The sequence below is a fragment of the Scardinius erythrophthalmus genome (genome assembly GCF_964197995.2).
Source record: "Scardinius erythrophthalmus genome assembly, chromosome: 2".
Lineage (NCBI taxonomy): Eukaryota > Metazoa > Chordata > Actinopteri > Cypriniformes > Leuciscidae > Scardinius > Scardinius erythrophthalmus.
The window spans coordinates 7,437,461-7,464,499 of NC_138222.1; the positions used below are offsets into that span (position 1 = coordinate 7,437,461).

At 40.1% G+C, this 27,039-nt stretch overlaps 1 protein-coding gene across 6 annotated transcripts in view; it reads left to right on the forward strand.

Moving 5' to 3' along the window:
• The window catches only part of sbf2 (SET binding factor 2), a 137,277-nt gene extending 115,954 nt beyond the window's left edge, over positions 1-21,323 (forward strand). For 2 of the 6 annotated variants that reach the window (XM_081393517.1, XM_081393518.1), the window contains exons 29-42: positions 583-666; positions 3,955-4,029; positions 4,858-5,033; positions 5,771-5,947; positions 6,406-6,507; positions 9,333-9,518; positions 10,763-10,889; positions 11,194-11,321; positions 12,777-13,001; positions 13,791-13,898; positions 16,299-16,489; positions 16,576-16,663; positions 16,750-16,881; positions 20,090-21,323. In XM_081393517.1, coding sequence (XP_081249643.1) covers positions 583-666; positions 3,955-4,029; positions 4,858-5,033; positions 5,771-5,947; positions 6,406-6,507; positions 9,333-9,518; positions 10,763-10,889; positions 11,194-11,321; positions 12,777-13,001; positions 13,791-13,898; positions 16,299-16,489; positions 16,576-16,663; positions 16,750-16,881; positions 20,090-20,188 — 1,898 coding nt within the window. In that variant the 3' untranslated portion in view covers positions 20,189-21,323. The remainder of the gene's footprint in view (positions 1-582; positions 667-3,954; positions 4,030-4,857; positions 5,034-5,770; positions 5,948-6,405; positions 6,508-9,332; positions 9,519-10,762; positions 10,890-11,193; positions 11,322-12,776; positions 13,002-13,790; positions 13,899-16,298; positions 16,490-16,575; positions 16,664-16,749; positions 16,882-20,089) is intronic. The other 4 variants (XM_081393520.1, XM_081393521.1, XM_081393519.1 and 1 more) reach the window with 3 other exon arrangements.
• The last annotated feature ends 5,716 nt before the right edge of the window (positions 21,324-27,039 follow it).

The following is a 27,039-nucleotide window of genomic DNA, read 5'->3' on the forward strand; positions in this document are numbered from 1 at the left end:
AAGTTTTGGTATTGAGTAACCACAATTTAACATCTCTCCAATTTTGGAGGGCTGACATCAAGCCAACATTCGATTTTGATTGTCAACCCGATTTTCATGTTCATCCAAAATTTTACATCCACCCAACATTGGAGTTCAACGTCTTTTTGACGTTACAGTGACATCCAGTGACCGCTGGGATGTGTTCTTTTCCCAAACCTGTGAGCTGCCTACCTACAAAGCATTTAGGCATCATAGCCTTGTTCAAAACATAAATGCTTTTCCAACAGCAAGTCAAGCAAACAAATGCGGCAATCCCAGAATACCTTGCATCGTTGCTTTACCTAACATTCGAATGTTTTATACATTGCTATGCTGGTTAGATACAAATTGTGAATGACGGCGTGATAATTGAGTGACTTAACAGACCCATGAAGAGCATTTCAGCTCAATGTTTCAATCCATTACTGAATGTTAGGGTGCTATCTATGTTGGTATTTGACAGTTAGCACCTCACTAGGGTTTGGAAAGGGCTGTGATGTCTTGTTTGCTCATGTTTGTACGTGATGCATGGTGTGTGACTGTCTATCTTTTTCTGTTTAGCAAGCGAAAGAAGGGCAACAAGAATATCAAAGATGGCCCCAGTCCATTTGGACATTTCCTTCACCAATAGCTTCACCAGAGGAGGTGCGTTGGCCTTTTTTCTTCATTTCCGTCGACTCCAAGGGGATATTTAGCGTGAAACAAATTCCCTATCCTTCATCTGATATCTTTAGTTGACTGTCTTCTGTCTTGATATCTCATTATCTGTGTTCTGTCACAGACCACAAGTCTTCCCACACACATACACAAAATCATGCTGCTTTGACTTTGGCCCGCTCTTTAATTTTTTGCGGTGATGGTTCTGCTGAACTTGCAGATATTTGTAACTTGCCACAATCCTCCAAAGTACAGAGAATTTCATAAAATCCAAAAAGCAAGACATGCAGACACTTAGCCACATTCAGAACGCCCATTGTGAATGACTGTTCAGAAGTATTAACCTTCCCAGTAAGGTCAATATCTGCACAGAAACTGAAAATGATATTACAAGCATAAAAGTGGAAGGTCTTTGCTGTGATCATGTCTTGTATTTTGTTGTACATCATGGGAAGGGTATTACATAGATCCAATTTAGAGTGGTAGTTAGAAACACCTGTACAGATATTCACGTCTTCTCCCATTACCAAACACTCGCGTGTGTGTGTGTGTGTGTGTGTGTGTGTGTGTGTGTGTGTGTGTGTGTGTGTGTGTGTGTGTGTGAGTGAGTGAGTGAGAGAGAGAGAGATAATTTTATGTTAAGGGACATTCAAAAATGAAAATTCTGTCATTTATTCACACTCATTTCTTTCCAAACCCATGTGAAAGTCTGAAGAAAGAAAACCACACGATTTTGGAACAACATGTGTATGGATAAATGAGGACAGAATATTCAGTGTCAATAAGACACAATATTATGTCTTATTTTGAACTTAGTCTTAGCATAAATCATTTCATGTCAGGTCATGATGCGTCGGGTTCTTGGAAAAGAGCTCATGATTTTAACAGACTGTGTATAAGATGCAAGTCTCAGCTGATGGCTCAATGTTAACTCCATGATGTTTCTCGTAATATTTCTCAAAATCTGGGTTATAGATAGCAGCTGCTCTTGAAGACTCATTTTTTTTTCCTGTTATGCACTGAAATCAGATGGGTCTCACCACAGCCAAATATATTCAAGCAGGTGCAAGCTAAGACATTTCCCATCATGTGTTTTTCACAGAAATGTGGAACTGATTTTTCACTTCCTCATTTTTGGTAAAATATATATATTTTTTATTGTTAATAGTGAAAGCATCAACTGGTCTGATTCTGGTCTTATCTGGCTAGTGCCACATGATCGATATCTCAAATCTTGTGACTTCATGGGGAGACATTCCCTTTAGAAACTGGAGGGTGGGTTCTTTTGACTTTTGCCAGTAATTAACCTCCAAGAATAATCAATGAACCACATAACAATGCCCTGGCCACTAGGGCTGTCACTTTACGTTCGAAAATCGATTGCACAATCGATCGGACCAACCAACAGAAGTTTCAAAAAAGAAAGTAGGGAATCGATTTTAATGGCCTCATGCTTACAGATACAGATTCGGGCTACGGGCTACAATCGCCTACGTAGGTGAAATTCGTTTGACATTTCTAATCGTAAACACAGCCACGTTGAAGCCTGCAGTAATGTTTCTCAGTGATGTTATGGCAGTCCACTCTACTTATTGTTTTTCGAGAATGTTGAACTCCTGTTTGTCATTGTGCACAAAACTTCACGCCAATAAATCATCAGAAATATATGCTGACTTGTGCGCGTCTCAAGCGGCCTCTTTACGTTCGTCCTAATGCCTGTTAGTTGTCCGTGGATTTGCCTATATTTGGCGTTTAAAATGGAAACGTCTTTAGACATGGAAAATCGATTTTACAATCGATTCAATGAACACTTGTCTCAAAAATCAAACAGGATTTTTTCACAAAAGTGACAGCCCTACTGGTCACCCACAACACCCAAACGCTAGTTTTGTATCAAAGACTTCATATGCAGAAAGACAGTGCACTCATATTACTATGAATGGGAGAAAGTGCCATACACAATATGGATTCCTATAGAAAAGTACCAATCGCTGATTGGGAAAGTCTTCGCATCACTACAGCTGCTGTTAAAACCTCTGGTTCCTATAGAAACAGTCAGTGTTCTGAGAGGCGCGCTTAGGACTGCGCATGTGCATTAGCTGGTCCAGCAGTTTTTTGTCATGATTCGAGCATTTAGAAACAAAATTTATGAGACAGTTGTTTTCAGATTTCATGGTGATTTCAAATATGAAATTTAATCGTAAGCTTGGTGATCAGCTTACTTGCATGCATAGAGGTGTTTCAAAGATGGCAGCCGAGTGAAATGACTTGTCTTTGTTTTGTATGGCCAAGCACCACTCTCATTTTCTTCAGAAAATGTAAAAATCTAGTTTTCAATATATACGTTTTCTATTTTTCCTTTTTTTCTTCTATTCTTCATATATTCATCTCATTGATATAATTCCTGTCATTCATGTAAACCTCCAGCCATCTTATTGTCTTCATTGATGCCCCATCTTTGCATACTTCACATGATTCTTCAGGTGATCTTAGATTGAGGTTGACCAATATTGTATTTTGCCTATAAGATCATTTTTATGGGGGCAAAAAGCAGATTTCCAATGCTCAAATTTCACATAGTTTTTTATAAAATCCTGTGTGCAGTCTATAGTGAAACCAGAAATCCCAATAATCCCAATTAATATATATAAAATGATTGAGAACTGTAACCAATAAAAGCGATTCATAAATCAGCGATTGCTCGCCATAAATGATTCGTGTCAAGAGTTATGCTGGGTACACACTACATGATTTTCATTTGCCGACAGTTTTGTAGAAATCACCAACAAATGCCCAAAATTTGAGGCAAATTGGTGAGCGTTCACATGAGTGATAATCACGTAGTGTGTATTATCAAAGACACGATTTGAGAGAAGCGCCAATGCTGGTCAATATCACTTCTCGTGTATGTTTGGTTGTGAAACGTACAGACAGAGTTGTCGGCGATTCTTCCTATTGAAATGTTGTGTAATGTGTACACAACAGCAACTTATTGGTACCCCAGACTGTCATGTAGTGTGAGAAGAACATCGATCCAACAACTTTGAAAATCATGTAGTGTGTCCCTGGCATCAGCAGAGCCGTTCCATAAATTGGTCGACCTCAAATCTCAAACCAGCATTTCTCTCTCCTGTCTGTCTCATGAGCTGAGGTGCTAATGACTGTCCTGCCTGTCTTCAGAGAAGGGTGATGGTTGCATGTGTGTGAATTTTGTCTTCTGTTTTTATTTCCTGTTCCCCTGTGCCACCACCAACTCCTGCACCCTTAATCTACCAGTACTCGGGTACAGGGATAAACTATTCACTCACTCAAACCAAAAAGCTTCAGCTAAGGGAAGAATTCACAATCAAGGTATAGTTTCTCTGTTTTACTCATTCTTACTAAGCTAATCCATACTTAACCTACTATGCATGTGCTCTCTACCTCTATCCATACATCCATCATCCATAGTGTCTGAAATTGATACCACATTGAGGTGAGGCTACCAATGACTTTTCTGGTTTACAGAACTACAGAAGCAGTTGTAGTGAGGTTCACTGGTATCTTAGTGCTTTAGCTGATGACAGGTCACTTGAGTCATCATCACTAAAATGCAGCCGCATTGACCCTGTTAACTAAGCCAGTTAACATTCATGACTCAGTCATTCTCAACTGAACTTTCCAGGACAAATTTCTGGAGAGAAGTCAGTAAAGTATATGATGAAGTGCTTCCAAAGGAATACATTAGTGTATCTCTCACACACAAACACACACACCGTTTTCAACATTGATAATATCAAGAATGATTATTAATAATTAATCATATTAATCTCTAGTAATAATTGAGCAAAAAAACTTTTTTTGAAAAAAAAAAAAAAATCATATATATTCCAAACTTTTGACCAGTGTGTGTATGTATTAGGGTGCCTATATATATATATATATATATATATATATATATATACATACATACACATATATATACATATATTGTATATATACACTTCAACTTCTACATATCTCCTGCCCCTTACATGTTTATTTAAGATTTTCCCTAAAGTTGATTATGGTTTTAAGCTACCAATAAAAATATAGTACTCTCAGTCGTTATTAGTTACGCTTGTTTGTTTTTATTACGTTTTTTTTGTACTCCTGCCTAACCTGTGTTCATACATCTGTTGTACCCCTTCTCTCTGAAAGGTGTGTGGGCTAGTTTGCGGTCTAGCAGCAGATTCATGCAGCACCCCGCTGTCGACGTGGGCGCGCGGTTGGCTAGCAAGGATCTGGCGCCCCCTACAGGCATTGAGACCCTCCAGACCCAACTCCTCAAGCATCAAGCCGCTCTCTACATCTTTGGTGAAAAGCCTCACTTGAGGGTAAAGGTGTTACACTTACTATCAGTGCTTAGAGAGAAGAAGCTAAGGATTTGATGCTGACCTTGTGTGATGAACCGCTGTAATTTTAAAAGAAAGTAGGCCAAAAGAAGCATTCATTTCTAAAATGCTTTTTCATTTCTGTGTTGAAGTGTACTAGGTCATATCACCCTGCAATACTTTGAAAGTGTTCTGCCCAGTGCATAATAAATCAAAGACTAGATAAGGACTTCTTAATAGCCGTTTATAAAAGCCCTGATTTATCGACACAATTTGTCTGTTTTGGCTGAAATTACATCACATTTGGATGCCTGAAGGAACTTTGTGCTGCTTTTTAGCTTATCGATGATGTGTTCCTTTAACCTTCAATGTAAAAATGAAGATTAATATTTGGAAAAAATCAGCAGAGAGGTTAACAGTTAAGTAAACTCTGTTATTTGGCTGGTCCTGCTTAGCACATAAACTGTCTGTTTTGAATTTTTGTTGATGCCTTTGAAGTGGAAATTTAATTTCATCCATATTAGTAAAATAGTTGGTCTGCTCAAATTTATGGTATTGGATAGAATATAATAGCTTTTTGGATACACAAATTTGTGACTTTGGTCTGTAAATAAGCAAAACTTCTACACAACGTTCCACCCAGAGGCATAATCCAAATGTTTGTTTTTATGCTATGATTTTTCCAGAAATTAAACAAAACAAAGTTAAAAAATTCGAATCCAAATGCTTTTTCATGGCAGGGCTTAAAACTGGACTCAGCACTGAACTGTGAACTGGTGCCGGTTGAGTTTGCAGACACCAGACAGGTGAAGAGCTCCTTCAAGAAGCTTCTGAGGGCATGTGCACCCAGTTCCATGCCCTCAGACACGGAGGAGTCGTTCCTTAAGGCTCTGGAGGAGAGCGAATGGATGCTGCAGGTTAGCATGACCTCATAACACACATTATTTGTGTAGAAACCAGTTCTGTATTTAAACTACCCCTGCACCTTCACCTTATTGTGACTGGCCTATATCTGGCAAATCCACTGATAGCAATGTGAGAAAACCAGAGACACGTTGACCTGTGTGACTTTGACCCTGTTGGTAATTCCTTCCTCAAAACTAGACACCCCTGGGAAACTATACAACACAAAGATGGGAAAATTGCATGACACAATTAAAGCAAAACAAAGTTGCTTACCACACTAAAAGCCATGCACTCACAAACCCCTTTGGCCTTACGCTCCACTGCGTCTCAGACACTAAAACAATATTATCTGTAAAGATCCTTGCCAAGACACTCCGAGAGCTCTTAGTCAGCAGTGCACAATCACATTACAATAAAAGTACAGGAACTTAGAATGTGTTGTTTTGTACTCTGTATGCGTGTTCAACAGCTACACAAGCTGCTGCAGCTGGCTCTGGTTGCGGTGGAGTTACTGGACAGTGGATCATCCGTACTAGTTAGTCTTGAAGATGGCTGGGACATCACCACTCAGGTGAGTATCATCTCACACGTGTTCTACAGCAGTGGGTCCAAAACTGGTTGGCGCATCCCCTAGGGGGGGCCCGGAGTTATAAAAACGGGGTGTGGCAAGGCTAAAGCCCAAAGTAGTCCCTGCACACTGTCCACATGCAGCCTAATTTTTGTGTCCACGCAGATGGTGCGCGTACAACAGCGCATGTGCGAGTGACTTGAGTGCTTAAGAACAAAGTCCAGTAGATATTGTGCACGCGCCGAATTCGTCTTTCTGCGCTCATGGCCAAAGGAGTATACATTGAAAGGCTCGCGAGACAGAGCAAAAAATGGAAAATGAAGTATACCCGGACCTTAAGTGATAGTGTGTAATCAGCAGATTGTTATGCAAAAGAAAAATCTTCAGGGTGGTACAAGACCCCTCTGTGAAATTATCATTTTCAATTGAAACTGGGATGTGTAAGGATTTATTTAGTTGCAGTAGAGGCACACTTGTCTAGTCACAGCTCATATTTTCCATGTCCACTTCAGTTAACGGTCATCAGAAACAGAATTGTGTTCACTGGCTGTCAACTGGGGTTGTAAAATTTAGCTGTGGTCAGCGCCAGAATCAGGCACGTGTCTGAACAAGACCATTACTGTTCACTTTCCCTGACCATTCTGCCATTCTCTCTGCTGTATTCATATAAATAGGCTCCATGTGTCTGGCTCTGTTGGAGAACAAAATCATGCTTTTGTCATGTGGCCATGCTTTTAGTCTAGGTTGTTTTGTGATATTGCTTATTGCTTTGCGATATTGCTCTGATAGTGCTTAACATAATCATCTTTATATAATTCATGGAAACAGATTATGTTGCAGTTTCTCCTTTTAGTTAGAGCAAAGCTATGAAACTGCAACAGAAATTTAAATTTAACTATGCACGGCAGACATTTTTTTAAATTGGTATTCACATTTTGCATCTTTGATTTTATACATATATAAAACTCTGCGTATACCAGGTGTCTTTACTACAGTATTGTGAAGTATCTCTGGAATACTGAATAGGTGGCAGGGCTTGATTTCAGCAGACCTCGACGCTAATCCCAAGCCGTCTAACTGACAAAGGAACGCCATTCCAGAGGGGAAACAAATGTTCCGATTTTGGCTAAAGATTACAAAGGCAAATTTTTTTCTTTTATTTTTCTTTTGTGGATTAACTTTTGGATTAATTGTTCACCACTCGACTTGTAATGTGCACTAAGTAAATAGGGTAAATTTTGATTTCATGCCGACTTTAAATTCTTGTGACAAACAGTGCAAGCCATTGTGTCACTCAAGATTAGCCAATCACTGGGAAACAGCACCTGTCACAAAAATGTGAAGACAGATTTACTAGCAGCTTGTGTCAGCGCAAACCCTCTTTTGCCGTTAAAAAACTACCATCAGGATTTACTCAAGACACGTAGTAAACAAATTAGCACGGATAAGGCATGGACCTTATTGCATATGCTATTGTAGGAGTTTCCCTTTCAGATGCTAAATTTATCGGAGGAGATTATTTAAATGAATCACGCAACACAATTTACTAAGGTTTGCATTAGTCAATTTGCTTGTTTTACCACCCCAAAAAACATGTCTTAAACCAGACTCTAATTTGTGCTGCTCTTGGTAGATGCGTTGGTCATTGTGAAAATGATCCGGCTGCATCTGTGTTCTTTAATTTGTGAGTCGTCAGATCACGTGCAGAACTTTCCACTCCCAACTTATTTTCCCTGTTTAAAGGGATAGTTCACTTTGAAATTAAATTTTGGTATGTTTTAGCTTACCTCAAGGGCATCCAAGATGTAGGTGTCTTTTTTTCCACAGTAGTTTCAATTTTGATATTTTTAGGTCAAACCTTGTCTGTCAGTCATATAATGCAGGTCTGTGGTCACGGTCTCAAAGAGCATGCACAGAGTCCAAATTAAAACAATTCCCCATCGTCCAAATTAAACAATTCCCCATCGTAAGTACACATTGATGGCCTAAGACACGAAACGAGCGGTTTGTGTGAGAAAACGAACAGTATTTATATCGTTTTTAGCTCTTATACACAGCCACGTCCAAGTGATCTGAGGGCGCTCGTGCATCCTGGTGTGTGACGTGTATGCAGACTGGTGCATAGATATATATACACTAGATGTCGCCTTGTCTACGGCAGTTCATTGGAACGAATGTCTTTACGGTGACATCTAGTGTGTATATATATCTATACTGCGCCCTCAGATCAGATCACTTGGACGTGGCTGTGTATAAGAGGTCAAAACCATATAAATACTGTTCGTTTTCTCACACAAACCGCTCGTTTCGTGTCTTAGGCCATCAATGTGTACTTACGATGGGGAATTGTTTAATTTGGACGATGGGGAATTGTTTTAATTTGGACTCTGTGCATGCTCTTTGAGGGGGTGACCATAGACCTGCATTATATGACTGTCAGACAAGAACGGTTTGACCTAAAAATATCAAAATTGAAACTACTGCGGAAAAAAAGACACCTACATCTTGGATGCCCTTAAGGTAAGCTAAAACATACCAAAATTTAATTTCAAAGTGAACTATCCCTTTAATAAATCTGGCCCTTAGTGTTCAGAATATTGCACATGTAATTAGGCTGCCACGTGGAGTTCTGGTACTGATGGTAAATTTTGTTTTCAGGTAAAAGCTGTCAGGATGTGCAAGTTGCGACAGTCTCTGATACTTTCATTGGGTCAGCAAGGGTCAGGTCCAATAGGGCCAATATTTACTTGCATTGGGCACGTAGCAAGCTTTGGACCGTTTGCAACTCATGGTTATTTTCCTCTCTTCCTCTCCCGATGTTTCTGTAGGTGGTTTCCCTCACGCAGGTGCTCAGTGATCCATTCTACAGGACCCTAGAGGGCTTTCAGGTGCTTTTGGAGAAAGAGTGGCTGTCTTTTGGCCACAAATTCAGCCAACGTGGCACCCTGACCCCTAGCAGCCAGGGCAGCGGCTTTACTCCCATCTTCCTCCAGTTTCTTGACTGTGTCCATCAGGCAAGTTGGCCTTATAAGCAGTCATGTAGCAGACACCTTTATCCAAAGCTGCCCGGGGTCATGTGTCTTGCTCAAGGAAATAATGGCTGATAAGATCTTGTTGATCCTTGAACATGCGATCTTCCGATGTCGTCCATCATCTGGGGGTAGTGGAATCGTAATGGTTAAAGATCTTGGCTGGAAAAGCCGAAGGCTGTAGGTTCAAACAACAGATGTAGTGACTCATGAACCCAATGACCATTGTGTACTTGAGCAAGACACCTTAACCCCAGGTTGCACTAAATGGGGCCGTCTATGTTCATTTTGAGTACATTTCAGCTAAAAAAACAAATGACCAATTGCTCCATCTCTCTTTTTCACACACTGCCCAGAATCACTTCATAACTCCCAATCTCTCTCTCATACACACACCCCTTTCTTGTTCTCACCATGCTTCGTCCATGAGCTCACAGCATTCTTGCAGCGTCCAGCCAGGAGGAGGAGGATGAGATGCACTCAGCTGTCAGAATGCATGCTCTAGCTTTCCTTTTGCAATCCCCATGGTGGGCAAGTAATTTAGACAGAGACTCTTGTTCGGCCCATCTTTCTACCCCCCCACCCTCTTTGAAATGATCATACACAGATGGTGTTTCAACCTGCAGCCAGCATTGTACTTCCTTGAGTGTTTCGCCATCACCTCCCAACATCCGCTCATTTAGCACAAACGGTGGAAAACAGCAATTTTGGGGATTCTGTTAAGTCTGTGCTACATTAGAATAAGTAAAGGGCAGGAAAAGTTTTTCTCCCTCTGGAGACATGCGCACCACTCCCATGGTTTTACAGACATGCATTGTTTTTAGGCATGTGTGATGAAATCAAGGCGTAGAGCACTTCAATGACCCTGCAGAGGTCCTCCAATGTCACAAACCACTGAAATATAGCGAATGCATCTGAAAATAGAAGTGTCTCATCTTAGAGGCAGCTGTTGTTTTTGCCAGGAAGTCCAGGTGGCCCGGAGTGTGAGAAATTCACAAGCTCTTCTGTCTAGATCCTGCTGGCAGCACATTTTCACATTATGTCCCTCCTGTTGCTGTTATTTTGGTACTTTTTAAAATCTCTTCAACTAATCATTTCCTGGGCGTTTCCTAATAATTTTCTTGAACCGCAGTCTCAGTGGTGTCCTACTCATATTTGTTGAATCACTGTGGCCGTGAAATGAGGCCAAAAAGCTCCTCCAATATGACACGTTAACTTTCTTATTCCAGGTTCATAACCAGTACCCCCTTGAGTTTGAATTTAATCAATACTATCTGAAGTTTCTGGCATACCACTACATCTCCAGTCGCTTCAAAAACTTCCTTCTGGACTCGGACTACGAGCGCCTGGAGCACGGTGTGTAGCACAACTTTTTTTTAGTTTATTATTGTCATAATTACATTATTGTGCAAATGTTTTTCAGATGTGTTCTTGAAATAAAAATGGATTTGATTGACATTATAGTATTACAACAGACATGTGCAATCTTGCTCAGAAAAGTTTTACCTACCTGTAACAGCCTTGATGACCTTTGGAAGCACTTCTTTTAAGTGCTGCTAATCTTATCAGACTTGACTTCTAATATTTTGTTTCACACCTGATCGCATTACTCTGGGTAATGTGTGATTAACAAGTGTTCCTTTGTGTCTCCTCAATAAAGGCACATTGTTTGAGGACAAAGGAGAAAAGCAGTCCAAGAGAGGAATCTGTATCTGGGAGTGTATCAACAGAATGCACCGCAAGAGCCCTCTCTTCTTCAACTACCTGTACAGCCCATCAGAGACAGAGGTAAAGAGTCTATCTGGGTCTGTGTCGAAGCACCAGACAGCTCTACTGGCTTTTACCCTAGAGCACTCTGCTTAGAGGTTATGTTGGTGACCAGTCCCAAATATGTTGTCGTCTATTGCCAGATCAGATTCACAGTGAAGAATAGTTCCCCACAATTGCAAAACAACATCTTTGACCTTATAAAGCAGTCTTGTTACATCTGAATCAGGTGGTCACAGTCTGTAAAAAAAATAGTTAGAATGCTCAAATCCAGGCTGTGAGTAAAGTTTGTTTTTCACATAGGGATCTTCTTACCGGCAGTCATCCCTGACATTGTTTCAAAATGGGTGAATCAGTTCATCCATAGTCACCCATAGCCCAAATAAAAACATATTTGAGGAAGTTTAGTGAGAGCAAAGGACCCTGTGGTCTGTTTCTTATTTCTTTCCCATTCCCTATTTACCACCAAACACTGTAAATGGGGCTGCACATTCTAATATTGAAGCTTAAACAATATTTCTTTAAGGTTGGGAAACAACAAGTATCATGCTTCTAAATTAAAGGTTCTTTTGCTTTGGAATGACACTCAAAATAATGCCCCATTACCTAATATATATATATCATTGAATTCGCAGTCCTGAAATATCCTGAATGTAAATAGCAAATGACCTGCTTATAATCAGATTGAGCTCAATTGGACTGAAAAGCCTTCATGTAAACACTTCAGTCGATCAGATTGAGCTCAGTCCGAATTAACATCCGATCAAACGATTCAAACATACCTTGTGTACATGCACAATACCATGATGAACATTTATTTATACCATACGTCAATATCAGTGAGAGACACTGAATAATATTCACTAAATATTTGCTTAAAAAGCTCTTCTGACATATGTCAGCTATCTTTTCAAACATGTCATCAAGGCAAAAATGGCAATTATGCTTGTAGTATCTCTATTTATCGCATTTGGCTTTCTTCAGTTTTGAACGTGGCGACCGGCAAAACAAATCTAAATCGGATTGCAAAGTTTACCCTCGGTTTCACAGACAAAGCTTGAGTCTAGTCCCAGACTAAAATACATGTTTAAACTGTTTTAACTGAAAGAAACTTGCACTGCCAAATCTTAAAATATGTCAATGCCATTGTTTTGTCTCTAGATGCACACCAGTAACGTTTTTTTTCTAAGGCGCGTTTATAAAAGCTACTTAAAAAACCTAATCCAGGCTTAATCTAAGCCTTGTCTGTGAAACCAGGACTTAGTGTTCATACACACTAAAATTTTAGAATCTGATATCGGATTGGATTCTTTTCGATTGATGAAAATGAGTGCATGTAAAGATAGGGCAAGGTTTTGGAAAGAGGGGAGGGTGACTAATTCTGGCACACAGCGACTAACATCACTTACAGCATCTTTATATAATGTCAAAACTGCAATATCCAATAAACAATGGTTTCTGTCCTTTTCTTCTTAGCCGGTGTTGAAACCATTAATTTCGATTCCCAATCTGACAACATGGGAGTTCTACACAGGGGAGACGCTGTCCACAGGCCCCTCTTATGACTGGTGTATGATCGCAGTGCGCTCACAGAGCTCGGCAGACTCAGACACCATCGCCACCACCAAGAGAAGGATCGTCTGGCCCTGTTACAGCAGTGTCAGCCGCGCACAGCCTGATGCCATCACCAAACTATTGGCTGTGAGTCCATATGTCTTTGTCCATTTTTAGTTTCTCTTTATCAAGACCAAAATCTCAAAATCACAGCCAATCAGAAGTGAATGGATGGGTTTTTTTTTTCCTGTTTGTATGGTCTCTAACACTCACCTGAAAATGGACAACTAAAAACACATACTTTGTATTTTTATGCCAAGCTTTTTTGGTTTTCTTTGTGGACTTTTCAAACCACAATAAGGGTCTCATCCATGTTTGATATCTGTGAAGATCAGGATTTAGTCCAGAGTTTTCGATGCTTCCTGCCACAAATCCAAAGAAATAGGAAGCAAGCAACCAGCAAAATGTAGCGTCTGCTTTTGCTTGTGAGGACAAAGATTTCTTAAACCCCATTTGGACGGGGTTAGTTTTAAAAGGGTAGATGGAGTAATGTAATTTTACCACAGGACGTCTGAAATATTAATGGCCACTTTGCATGGGATAATCTCAGTAAAACTTTCAAAAGTGAGAGGGGTAACTCGATTTGCGCACCGTCAAGCGTACATACAGTATTTACAGCTGGTCTATTTGCACTGGAAAAGCATTATCTGAGGTAATTTTCCTGACCTTTTTACAAAGGTAAAAGTTGCTGTAATCTTTACTGACATTGTCCGTAATGATTACTGAGATGGCACATTCGGACAGGACTGAAATCACTGAAAAGCTCTGGTTATAATGACTTTACCCCACCTCTCCATGTTAAACTAATCCCATCTGAATAGGGCTTGATCAAAGGAACCTGTAAGGAAGCTTTAAAATGTACTTGTATGGTTGCAGGACATTGAGAGGCTGGAGGGAGAGCTGGGACAGCAGTCTGAGCCCTGGCACACCACGCTGGAGAAGCTGCTAGACAGCATCCAGGAAGACCTCAAAATGGAGGGCAATGTGAGTACTGCCACTTTTCACCTATTTTTTGTTCCTCTTTCTTTCACAAATGTAGCCTTCAATTGCCTGTCATCTTACCTGTTTAGTTTTCCTTGTAAATGTGCATGTACACAGTATTAGGCCTGTTTCACATCACTCACAAAACAACATATATTATTACACGGCCATATTAACATTTCTGCATTGACGCTGGAGCTTTAATGCAGTGTGAAACAGGCTTTAAACGTGACATACACTCATCTAAAGGATTATTAGGAACACCTGTTGAATTTCTCATTAATGCAATTATCTAATCAACCAATCACATGGAAGTTGCTTCAATGCATTTAGGGGTGTGGTCCTGGTCAAGACAATCTCCTGAACTCCAAACTGAATGTCAGAATGGGAAAGAAATGTGATTTAAGCAATTTTGAGCGTGGCATGGTTGTTGGTGCCAGACGGGCCGGTCTGAGTATTTCACAATCTGCTCAGTTACTGGGATTTTCACGCACAACCATTTCTAGGGTTTACAAAGAATGGTGTGAAAAGGGAAAAACATCCAGTATGCGGCAGTCCTGTGGGCAAAATGCTTTGTTGATGCTAGAGGTCAGAGGAGAATGGGCCGACTGATTCAAGCTGATAGAAGAGCAACTTTGACTGAAATAACCACTTGTTACAACCGAGGTATGCAGCAAAGCATTTGTGAAGCCACAACACGCACAACCTTGAGGCGGATGGGCTACAACAGCAGAAGACCCCACCGGGTACCACTCATCTTCACTACAAATAGGAAAAAGAGGCTACAATTTGCACAAGCTCACCAAAATTGGACAGTTGAAGACTGGAAAAATGTTGCCTGGTCTGATGAGTCTCCATTTCTGTTGAGACATTCAGATGGTATTTGATGGATAGTCAGAATTTGGCGTAAACCGAATGAGAACATGGATCCATCATGCCTTGTTACCACGGTGCAGGCTGGTGGTAGTGGTGTAATGGTGTGGGGGATGTTTTCTTGGCACACTTTAGGCCCCTTAGTGCCAACTGGGCATCGTTTAAATGCCACGGCCTACCTGAGCATTGTTTCTGACCATGTCCATCCCTTTATGACCACCATGTACCCATCCTCTGATGGCTACTTCCAGCAGGATAATGCACCATGTCACAAAGCTCGAATCATTTCAAATTAGTTTCTTGAACATGACAATGAGTTCACTGTACTAAAATGGCCCCCACAGTCACCAGATCTCAACCCAATAGAGCATCTTTGGGATGTGGTGGAACGGGAGCTTCGTGCCCTGGATGTGCATCCCACAAATCTCCATCAACTGCAAGATGCTATCCTATCAATATGGGCCAACATTTCTAAAGAATGCTTTCAGCACCTTGTTGAATCAATGCCACGTAGAATTAAGGCAGTTCTGAAGGCGAAAGGGGGTCAAACACAGTATTAGTATGGTGTTCCTAATAATCCTTTAGGTGAGTGTATTATGCCCCTTTTCACAAGATGCAATATAAATCTATAGTGTCCCCAGAATATGTCTATGAAATTTCAGCTCAAAATACCCCCCAGATCATTTATTATAGCTTGTCAAATTTGCCCCTTTTTGGGTGTGAGCAAAAAAGCAGTTTTTGTGTGTCCCTTTAAATGCAAATGAGCTGCTGCTCCCTGCCTCCGTTCTGAAGACGGTCAATCCTTTACACAAGCTTCGGATACAAACAATAACAAAACACACGAATCTCACTCATCCAAAATCTCAGAAATAACCAGTAGCGTAGTGCAGCCTCACAGAGAGACTCAGGAAGAGGTTGCAACGTTTAGACACACCTGGACGTTTCTGAATGGTTAGTGGATACATTTATGTGGTTGTTGTGGAGTTACATTGCTTCATCTCATGGACTTGCATTTACCCTCATGTTTAACTTTTACACAAGTTGACAGTTCCCTGAGGTGTGACAGCTGTGACATTTTTTGGTCAAATAGTGTTCAGTGCTCGTCTGTGCAGCCGACGACAGAGAAGTTTGTATGCTTTGCTCGAACTTTTGCCATTGAGTTGGAACTGGTTACACTGTTGTCGCTTGTGAAAACAAAATGGCGGCGCCGTGGGTGGAAACATGCCGATTAAGGGGCGGTAATATTATAATAAGATCCTCTTCCTACGTCAGAAGGGGAGCGAAATCTGATCGGCTTATTTTTTTTACTTGCTTGCAGAGAAAGGCTTACCAAAACAAAGTTACTGGGTTTCGCTTTTTACGTTTTCTGGGTTGGTAGCAAAACCGGGGACCCGATTATAGCACTTAAACATGGAAAAATTCAGATTTTCATGATATGTCCCCTTTAAAAAGCACCAAAGCAGTGAACAAGTATTAAAGTGTCTGTCTTCAGATCTCCTGATCTCACCTGTTGTGCATCTAATCTCACAGCTGCGGAAAGAGTCAGTGTCCATCTCTGGCCTGGTCCCCACTTCCAACCTGCAGGCCTATCAGCGCCGCTCCATGTTACACCTCCCTGACAGCACCCTCGGAGAGGACAGCAGCCCCACTGCAGTCAACGGTGTTAATCGCAGAGCAGCCACACTCTACAATCAGTTTACCCCGAAGAATGAAGACAATAGGTAACAATGACTGACAACACCGTCGATACCGCTTCAACTAACTTCATGGACAAAGCAAACAAGCTATCAATTCTTTGTTTATACAGATCATTTGAGGGAATTCTGTACAAGCGAGGGGCATTACTTAAGGCGTGGAAAGCTAGGTGGTTTGTTCTGGACATAACAAAACATCAGGTGAGTGGCTGATTACACTTGTGGTATTTTGCACTTTACCTTACCTCGTTCTATTACTTCTGTATTTTAAACGACTCTCTCTATAGCTGAGGTATTATGAGACGGATGAGGACACAAGCTGTCGTGGATATATTGACCTGGCTGAAGTGGAGTCTGTCCTGATCGCCACACCAACCATAGGAGCCCCCAAACACATCAGTGAAAAGGCTTTCTTTGATGTAAGTATTCCACCCGGTGATAATACAGCGCGTGAGGCTCCTTTAACTGTGACTGTACTAACATTGTGCCTGAAATATATATTTATAAAAAAAATAAATTAAGGGAATTTTGTAGGTGCCATCTTTATGCTAGCTAGAAGAGCTAGTTCTCGCTATGTGAAATAAGGTTGACCTGGTTTTACATCATAGCTGTTACTACGACCAATCAGCATCCAGGACGAGAACTGCCAATTACTATTAATTATTTACTGTATACTACCGGTCAAAAGTTTAGGGTTGGTAAGATTTTTAACGTTTTTGAAAGAAGTCTCTTATTCTCAACCCTGCTACATTTATTTGATACAGTTAAAAAAGTAATAGTGTGAAATATTGTTACTTAACTTGTCACATGATTCTAATACGCTGATTTTGGTGCTCAAGCACTTCAAACATTTCTTATTATCAGTGTTGAAGACAGTTTTGCTGCTTAATGTTTTTTGTGTAAACCGTGATCCTTTTTTTCCAGATTCTTTGATTAAAGGTGAACTAAGTAACTTTTTTTACCTTAACTGAACAGCTTCGGAGTCATTGGAATGGTTATATTACTTATTTCGGGTTGAATGGTGGTCGTTTCGCACCCCCCTGGTGCCCATGAGCGGAAAATCCGCACTTGCAACTTTGAGCCGGCGAGCCGCCGCGTCAGGAAGTATCGCGTGATATCAGGTCTCGCGATGTAAACAATTGCTTTACGGCCAAAAGAAATCTGCTAAAATGCTGTCATTATTGCGCTCCCTCACGCTGTTCGAACCCGAATGAAGAAGACGTTTTAAAGAATGTCCCATCTGCTTTGATGTCGTTGATATAGCCTCTGGTGTCTGAGAATCGCCAACGAGTTTTTACAACAGTGTTGTCAAATATCTATTCCGAAGCTGCGGGGGAGCTCTACAAAGAAACCTGCGAGCAAAAAGCGAGAATACAGCGAAGAAATCCCGAAACTACTGAGCCCTGCTTTAATAGAAAGTTCAAAAGAACAGCATTTATTTGAAATAGAAATCTTTTGTAACATTATAAATGTAATTATTAACTCTTTCCCTGCCATTGACAAGTTTTTCCAACAATCTATGTTTTCACTGTTATACGGTAATACTGAATCTCTGGATCCAAAAACAAGCGACGAAGAAGCAGAAACAAGCGATAAAAGCATTGCTTATGCACATCAAACATTCAACAGCATATACATCAAAACTGCCCGAATGAAATGTTGAACCCATGAAGAGCTTCAGGACTGAAGCTTTGAGGGTGTTGATGGACTCGATCGACTCCATCTATGTTTTGATCATTGAGCAGGGTTCCAGACTGCGACCAAATGGTCGCATTTTGCGACCAAAATTTGAGAGTGTGCGACTGAATTTTACACCCAGTCGCACATGTGCGACCAGTAATTTATTTTTGTATTTTTTCACGTTAAACGTGGAAGGGGCGCGTCAATGAATCTGGAATGTGTGGCAGGCCAATGAGTGTGAGAAGAATAGGGAATGGCCACTGTAACTGGCTAATGTGTGGAGGGGGAGGGTCCTAGAGATAATCGAGCGCGCGTAAACGTCCGTGGGAAGGAGACGGAGACAAATATCAATGTCACGGACAGACACAGTCGGATGATGATGATTCAGAGTCAGAGGTTTGTAAGGTGATAAAGGCCTGAACCCACTATTTTCGGGAAGACTGGCTACGAGAATTCAGCTGGTTGAGGTACTGTAAGGAGATGAACTCCATGAGCTGCGAATGTTGCAGTCGCTACCCCAGAACTGCGGGGAAAACGAAGTTTGCAGACAGTGCAGGCACTTCGCAGTTTAAACACTCAATCTCAGCCTCAAGCATAGAGTATGCCGTGACATGTTAATAAATAAAAACAAAATGAAAGTGGAAAAAAACTGCGCTACTCAGTACTCATTCTGCTTCACAGACCGTTTAATAGTTCGAACCAATAATAGACAGCGCAGAGCTTCTCTCGCCAGTCGCGGGCCGATCGCGATCACGCGAAACAGTTACATCGTGGAGATCCAGTGAAGAAATCCATTGAGTTCGCGACAGAATTAATAACATTGCTGCGAGATCCAGTGAGAAACATTCAGATTTGACGCAGAATTATCTGTTATAAACCATATCAGATCAAACAGCGCTGACGTGGAAACCAGGAGAAACATGTGCAATGAGCGAACAAGTTATAGAAGGCTTTAGGTCCACAGATCAGCAACATTCACCTTGGATTTACTGTAGTAACACTAACTGTAACTATGGTATACTGTGGTTATAACAGTAGCCTACACATATTTTTCTAGCACTTCAAAACTATATTATCATATTTAAATGTTATTTTTAATGTGTTGACCAAAACATTTTTTGTTCATCCTTTAAAGATTGTACCTATTTATAAAACTAAAAGTTTCAAGAAGTAGGAAAACTCACACTTATTTAAAAAAAAAAAAGATAAAGATTAAATTACTATTGTAAACATAGCTGCAGAGGACGCTTACTGGCTATTTTCACTCCCTAATATCTATTTTGTCACTCATTTTGCTTTTGAATTAATATTAAGACATTATGAATGATAATAATTAAAGTTAACTTTATCTATACACCTCAAATTAAGCTCAGTGCTTTGTCATCCCACAGTGCTACCAAATACTTTCTGTAGAACTTAGTGCCGCTGCCCTCAAATGTTAGTCTGGAGCCCTGTGAACTTAAAATAAAACTGCACATTGTAATTTCTGTACGTTAAGGCTATTTATTATCAAAGCATTTGTCAGTAATACAGTTATTTTGGGGGAAAATGTGAATAATTGCATTGCAAGGTGATTTAAGGTATGCCCCTAAATTTTCTGCTTGCGCTCCTAAAATGTTAAGTCAGGGGCTACAGCGCTCCTAATAAAAAAAGTTAGTCTGGAGCCCTGTTGAGTCCGATCCGGATGTAGTCTTTGACAAAAAAGTGATTTTGTTAAAAATGTTGCTTTTTTATGACTTAATCTGTACTTTCTTTTGATGTATTGTATGTTCATATATTCATAAAACAACATATTCTGCGGGCCATAAAAGATAAAAAATGCTGGCGGGCAACAAACGCCACTAGTGCATCAAAAGTTAATGTCACTTTTTTTGATCAATTAAATGTGTCCTTTCCTTGCTGAAAAAGTACCTAAAATCACTTAAATCTCTGTCTTTGTCCCTGCAGCTGAAGACCACTAAACGGGTGTACAACTTCTGTGCAGCGGATGCTCCGAGCGCCCAGCTGTGGATTGATAAGATCCAGAGCTGCATCTCAGATGCGTGAAGAACCACCTCTCACTGCAGGGAGACTCACTGTGCAATTATAGGACCGTAGTAAAGCCTTCAGTGCCTGTTGGAAACCCAAAAACTCCTGACAAACAAACGAGAGCACAAAAACATTGCATTTAATGTGTCCCACTCCCTGGATCCCTTGATCCTGAACTTATGTTCAGGGGATCGGGGAAAATGATGCCATGCACTACTCTGACATTCGCTGAACAAACTGCTACATGTAACTGACTGAGACAAAGCAATAGCACTAATCTTAAACTCGGGGGTCAATATAACAGTGACAAGAGGTGTTCTGCAAAACAAAAATACTGTTGCTGCTGATCAAATGCAAAACGACCACCAAAATCTGACAACTTTATTTAGAAATATGCACAATGTGTTAAAGGCAAATGTTTTGCACTTAATGATATGCACTCCGTACAAAACAGATTTTTAATGGCTAGAACAACTAGGCAAAAGGCATTATGTTTTGACTACATATCTAAGCTTGGAGCGAACAACTTTACGCTCTAATGTGCAAAGTATTTTTTATATATATATATATTTGCGAAAACTTTTTTTCAGTATGAATGTTATAGTCATGCGTAACAGAGTTGTTGTTCTGTAAGTTATTTTTTAAACATTACAAGTGTCACCTGTGTGTTTTTGTTGAATGGAGAGTTTGATGTGTGTGTTTATATAACAATCCAAGCTTTTTATATTCTGCTGATATGCTATTAAAAATGTTTTTCTAACCTTTTAGTCTAACTTGAAATAAACACTTACATTTATACTTAATTACGGATAGTTTACGGACCAAGCAAAGCACTTCCGAGATAGTTATCAATACGCAGTTTTGTTTGAAATGAAGGGATGAACACTATATTTCTCTATTTTCCGTGAGGATATATGTCATGTTGATGGCTTTTTAAGGCACTAAGGTTTTATCTGTTTGATGGTGTATCTGTAAAGTTGAGAAGGAAAATGAAAAATGATCAGACATGATGTCTGTTACTGAACCTGACGTTACTGTACAATACTTTGTGGTGCCACTAATGTTTTTGGTTTGTTTACTGTTTTGGTTACGTTTTATTTTGGGTTTTGCTGTTATCTGAAATAAATCTAAAGAACTTACTTTTTGTGACTGCATGTGACTGTCTCTCTCTCTCTCTCTATCTATATATATCTTTTGATATATAAAGAATTTATCTTGATATATCATGATATATAAATATATCTTGATTTATCCATGAATAGTAAAAGTACGGTCACATACTAAGCCCAGATGTAAATGCAAAATCACGACTTCACTTACTGCTGCATCCTGAAATGTCTCCGAACTCAAATTAAAAAGTGTAGTGAAAACAAGGAAAATCCTTAGGTTTTAAATTGTGTCAGATTCATTTAACATTACGATTGTGATACAACACAAATTTAGAACAATTAAATAAATATCTGTCGAGCATAGAAACTTTGCTTTGAGGTAGTTGACAACTTTTTTTCAGTATCTTGTGACATGACTGTTGTTAATGTTAATGTGTTGAGTCTCTGAATCCCTGCATATTGTTCAACGTGATAGAAACGCCTCCCTCGTACAGATTAGCGGCATAAATGCATCACTAGTGTCTGTCCCATTAACTAGCCCAACCTCAGTCATCCTTATCGAGCCCTGCCGCTGTATTATTAGTAATGCCATAAGGGGTTCTATAGTGGCCATTAGCGTAAACTGCAGGTCAACAGCTGTCACGGCAGAGCACTCAAGTAAAACCAACATGCTTTTAGCTAACTACCTTAATGATAACACCTTGAGTTAAACAGCACCGGCACGTGGAAGTACTCTATCACGTGTCGGCCTCGTCAGTCACCGTAACTAAAGAACACATAAGAGAAGTGAGACAGGATCACGCTTGCAATGTGCTCGCCAAACTGAGGGTTTGATCTGATTGCCTTGCCAAATTTTTTTTTCTTTTTTTTTTTCTTTGTAAAGTGCAATACAGCCTGGGCCATACATTGACTTGAAACTATAATAATTTAAAGAACAATTTGCACAGAAATGAGTTCTGCTCAGGCATGTACTGGCCATCGGGACTACCGGGAGATTCCCGGTGGGCCGACGTGCTTTTTGGGCCGATGCATCTCATATGTAGGCTATATAAAAAATGTTTGTTTGTTTGTTTGTTTGTTTAGGCTACTTAATGGCCCATAAAACTAGTACATCGGCGGCCCATTCGTTTTGTTTTGTTTCGCTTAATTGGCGGCGCTGGTTGCCGGTGTAATGCATTGGTCAAAAAAAGGCAGCGTTAGTTTTTTTTCGGACACACCGGCCCATGGAACACGTAGGCCCATTGGTTCTTTTCTTGATTGACACTGAGCTGGGCCAATCACATCTTTAAACACCTCCTTTGGGTCTGTGTCAGTGTGTATCTATCTGTCAAAATAGTCTGAGAGATGGCGAAAAAACGCAAGGAATGTGCAGAGAAATTGAGTAAAAAATAGATACAGAACGCTGTAAAATGTGTCAAAATTAGGGGTGTAACGATACACGTATTCGTATTGAACCGTTCGGTACGAGGCTTTCGGTACGCATTTTCAAACCGAACGAACGTTGGACCATTTTTCCTGCCGACCAAAATTTAGTTATTTCAAATGTAGGCGCGTTGCGCGTGGCAAGCACGCTCATAATGTAAGGCCGGTGACACACTGGATGCGTGGCGTAAGAGACGCCGGCGCGACCACAACATTGCCCAACATCATGGCAAACGTAATGCAAGCGGAACGAAACTGCTCGTTATTGTGTGGTTGAAGGACCGTTAATCAGTTTGGACCAATGCAGCGCGAGCCGATCGTGATCATGCGACACTGTTACTACACAGCGCTAATAAGAGATCCAGTAAAGATAGCATTTGAATTCGCCACAGAAGTAATAACATCGCTGCGAGATCTAGTGAGAAACATTCACATTTCTCCGTTATTAATGGAACAAACAGCGCTGACGTGGAAACCAGGAAGAAACATTGTGCCATGAATGAACTATCCAGTGTTGTCCACAGATCAGCAACATTCACCATGAATTTACTGTAGTAACACTAACTGCAACCATGCATGGAAGTTTGGCAGGAATAGTAGGCTATAATGCCTCAAGTAACATTGCGTCGGTTTTATTTTGACATTATGAATACAATTGCCGCCCTCAAATGTTAATCTGAACTAAAATAAACCTTTATTTATAACTACTACAATATTGCATTTCATTTTTTCCAAGGAGCTGTTTTGTTTTATATGCTCCTAAGAAGAGTCAATTATAGCTCCAGAATTGCTCAAAGTAAAAAAAAATATTGTACTTTATGATGTTAGTTTTAATAAAAAAATAAAAGAATAAAAAAAATTACATCTTTTTGCTGTATCAAAAACGTACCGAACCGTGACACATGTGTATCATATCGAACCGAACCGTGACACGTGTATCGTATCGAACCGAACCGTGACAAAAGTGTATCGTATTGTATCGTATCGAACCGTGAATTTTGTGAACCGTTACACCCCTAGTCAAAATATGTTTTCTGCAGCAACAGGACCTTAATCAGCTCCAGTGGCTGATGATGATAGTGGAGGATCAGGAGAGAGAGAGAAAGTGTAGAGCCTGCGGTAAGCAGAACTACTTTCAAAACACTTGGATATGTCATGAGTGTAGGAACCCATTACCCAGTTACGCATTATTTCCACATCTGCATAGTTGACGATTACCAATAGGCTACTGCAATTTAGTAGAAATTTAATGAGACTCGTTTGTAAATCATGTTTTCCGCCAAAATAACTGTGCAATTTCCGTCAAAATAAAACATCATGTGCTTATCTCTTCCAACTATAGAAATTAGTACAAAAACTAATCATGAAAGGTTCCTTTATTTTTCAGTGCATTTGTTTTACAATATATGGCTATTATATCATTGGATTAATATTATAACTTATGTAGTAGTGTAATCTAGACAGAAACTGTAATTTTTCTTTGCTTAATTTGCACACTGAATATGGGTTGAAGCTTTTAATTTTGAACTCTCAAAGTGCACCAGATTGATGAATTTAACATTAAAATGCACAAAATTTTCTTATGGGGGGGCATGCCCCCAAAGCCCCCTAGAGGCACACTCACCACAGCTTTACCAAAAATCCTGTGAGAAACACTGGTATTGCTATGTCAATGCAGCTTATAGCTTTTTTTTGGATTGATCACTGTGCAGAATAGTTCAATTGTGTTAATAAATTACAATTTTAACTCTCACTCATTCCTACTCACTCATTACATGGCATTAGTGGTTTTAAGGAATAGGAGTTGAACAAAAACATTTTCAAGGGCGTGCAAAGATGGGTGGTGTCTATGATCATATGTAGTGGGCCAGTCTGGGCCAAAATGCCAGGGCCGAATTTTTGTCCCAGTCCAGCCCTCGTGCTCATGTTTCATGAATGAGGCCATTCTATTCATGAGAGGACATCCCAGAAGAGACCAGCGTTCTCCAGAAAACATCACTTATAATAATAAATAAACCATTGGTACTCACTGGAAGATCTGTGCAAACAAGTTTAGCACATCCTGAAAATGTTTGGTTGAAATGATTGAAAACCTTGAAAATATATTTTCAAGCCATGAACAGATGTTGCAGTAATGGAATGTTAATGTCAATAATTGCTTCTCTCTTCAGACCTCAGTAGACAAATATGTCACTGTAGAGGCCAGGACAGTTCAAGTTCGTCATCAGTTGGCTATGCCTTCAGCATGTCAGCTTGTATAATCTGATACGCCGTGTGATTGAGCCAATTCATTTGTAATACGTGCCTTCATTGAGGAAAAGCTGCGAAACCGCACGTCTCGCCTTTCTTCCGGTGTTCTGAACGGGACATCTCACTTAATGAACAGTAAGATGAACCGTCTACATATCCTTGTTGGATACACCTAACCTGGCGCATCTAACAATCACAGCCAAGTGCTCTCACTTGCAGTAGATGAGGCCACGGGCGCCTTTGAGGCGAGACACCGCAGCGCCTCTCAGCTCCCAGAAGAGAAACGCTGATGGGACTAAGCTTCGCAAGGGTTGAGGACGTGCATGTGGGCTAGTTGCTCCCTGCTGACTTGTTTTAAGAGCAGGTGTTGGCCTGGCAAAACATCTGGACTGGGGCGCTCTCACAATTCCCTCCAAATATAGATGTCTCCTGGAGTGGAGGAATAGAGAGGGGAAGCAGCGGAAGAGGGAATCCCTCCAGAATGCTTGGAATGGGACAAATGGGATGCTCTGGAGAAATTGCAGTTAACTGGCCGTCGCAGGAGACTTATGAATCTGTTGAAGTCATAACAGTTCGTTTTCATGATGGTTTAAATGTGTCTTCTTTTCATGCAGACTACGAGCTTACACAAATATCACCCATTCACTTCCATAAAATAGATCAACATTTTATTACATTTTGTTAAACGGTTTACTTTTGTTGAGTTATGTCGATTTATCACAAGTGATTATTGTTTATTCTGTGCACTTATATTGCCTGGGTAGAGTTAAACTGACGGTCTGAGATGCTTCACATTCTTGTTGGCAGCTGGCACACATGGCAGATGTTCTTGTCTAAACACTAAAGCGCTTGACTGTTCACAAATCAGCAATGTGAACAATGCAAGTGTGACAAAAGCATGCAGAATGGGGATTACGTGTGGGCCGAATGCAGGTGGCACTAGCGTGCAGAACACACCTGTCACAAAGATAGGTCAAGTTCATTCCACTTCCTGTTACCAAAAAAAGAACCGACAGCACACTAGATGCCGGATAGCACCCTCTCTAGCTTGCTGCTAACTAGATGTAAGTTTGGTAGTGTTGGCTTATTGTAGATCAACATTATCTAATATGAACTGCTATTGGTAGTTTTCACACCCTAATAGGAACGCCCACCTGGATGGCAAAACAAGACTTCCCTCTGTACTAGGTACTAATGAACTAAATAGTGATATTAAAAGACCACTTTCAGTATAAACCTTATCTATTACACATATTATATACAGGTAGAAAGATGTGCCCGGAACGCAGCTTGCATGTTAATGTTAAGCATTCTTTATATGGTTTTTCCAGAGAAATCCATCATAAAGAACAGGGTTTCTGCACATTTTTTAAAGTCAAATTTAAGACTTTTTAAGACCTTTTTAAGACCCGAAGAAATCAAAATTAATACCATGCACTAGGGGTGTGTAATATTGACAAAATATGTCTCGATCGATATTTTCAAAGTTTTGAGGGTAATAATTAGATAATAGTAACAAAAATTAACATTTTTTATTAAGGGGTAATATTTGCCATCTTAAATTGATTTCCAGTGGCATTTTCATCTCTATATTGGCATTTGTAGATGTATGCATCACCTTTTATGTCAAATTCTAACATTTAAATTAAATTATATTAGAATAATTACACAATACCACTGTTACCAGTCAAATTAAATCATTAAATCAAAATCCACCTTTGCAGTGCAGAGGTGACACAGTGGCGGCATCAGATCTGGCATTAATATATTTACACTGCATTTACAATTGCATAAATAAAGCTATGAGATTGTTAAATATGAACTGTGATTTCTAATTTTAACATTCTAATTAAAAAGTACTCTAAATGTGAAACTAAAGCTGCCAGTAGGTGGCGGCAAGTCACTGTTTTAATAAGTGAGTTGAGGGAGTCATTCATTCAACCAATTCGTTCAAACGGCTGATTCATTCGGGAAGCAAGTGACTGTTCATTGAATCATTAAATTGATTCGTTCAAAACGCGGATTCCAGTCAAAAACTCATCGCTGTCTGTTGCATTGAGGCTCTGCTATGGCTTCAATTTGAAATTC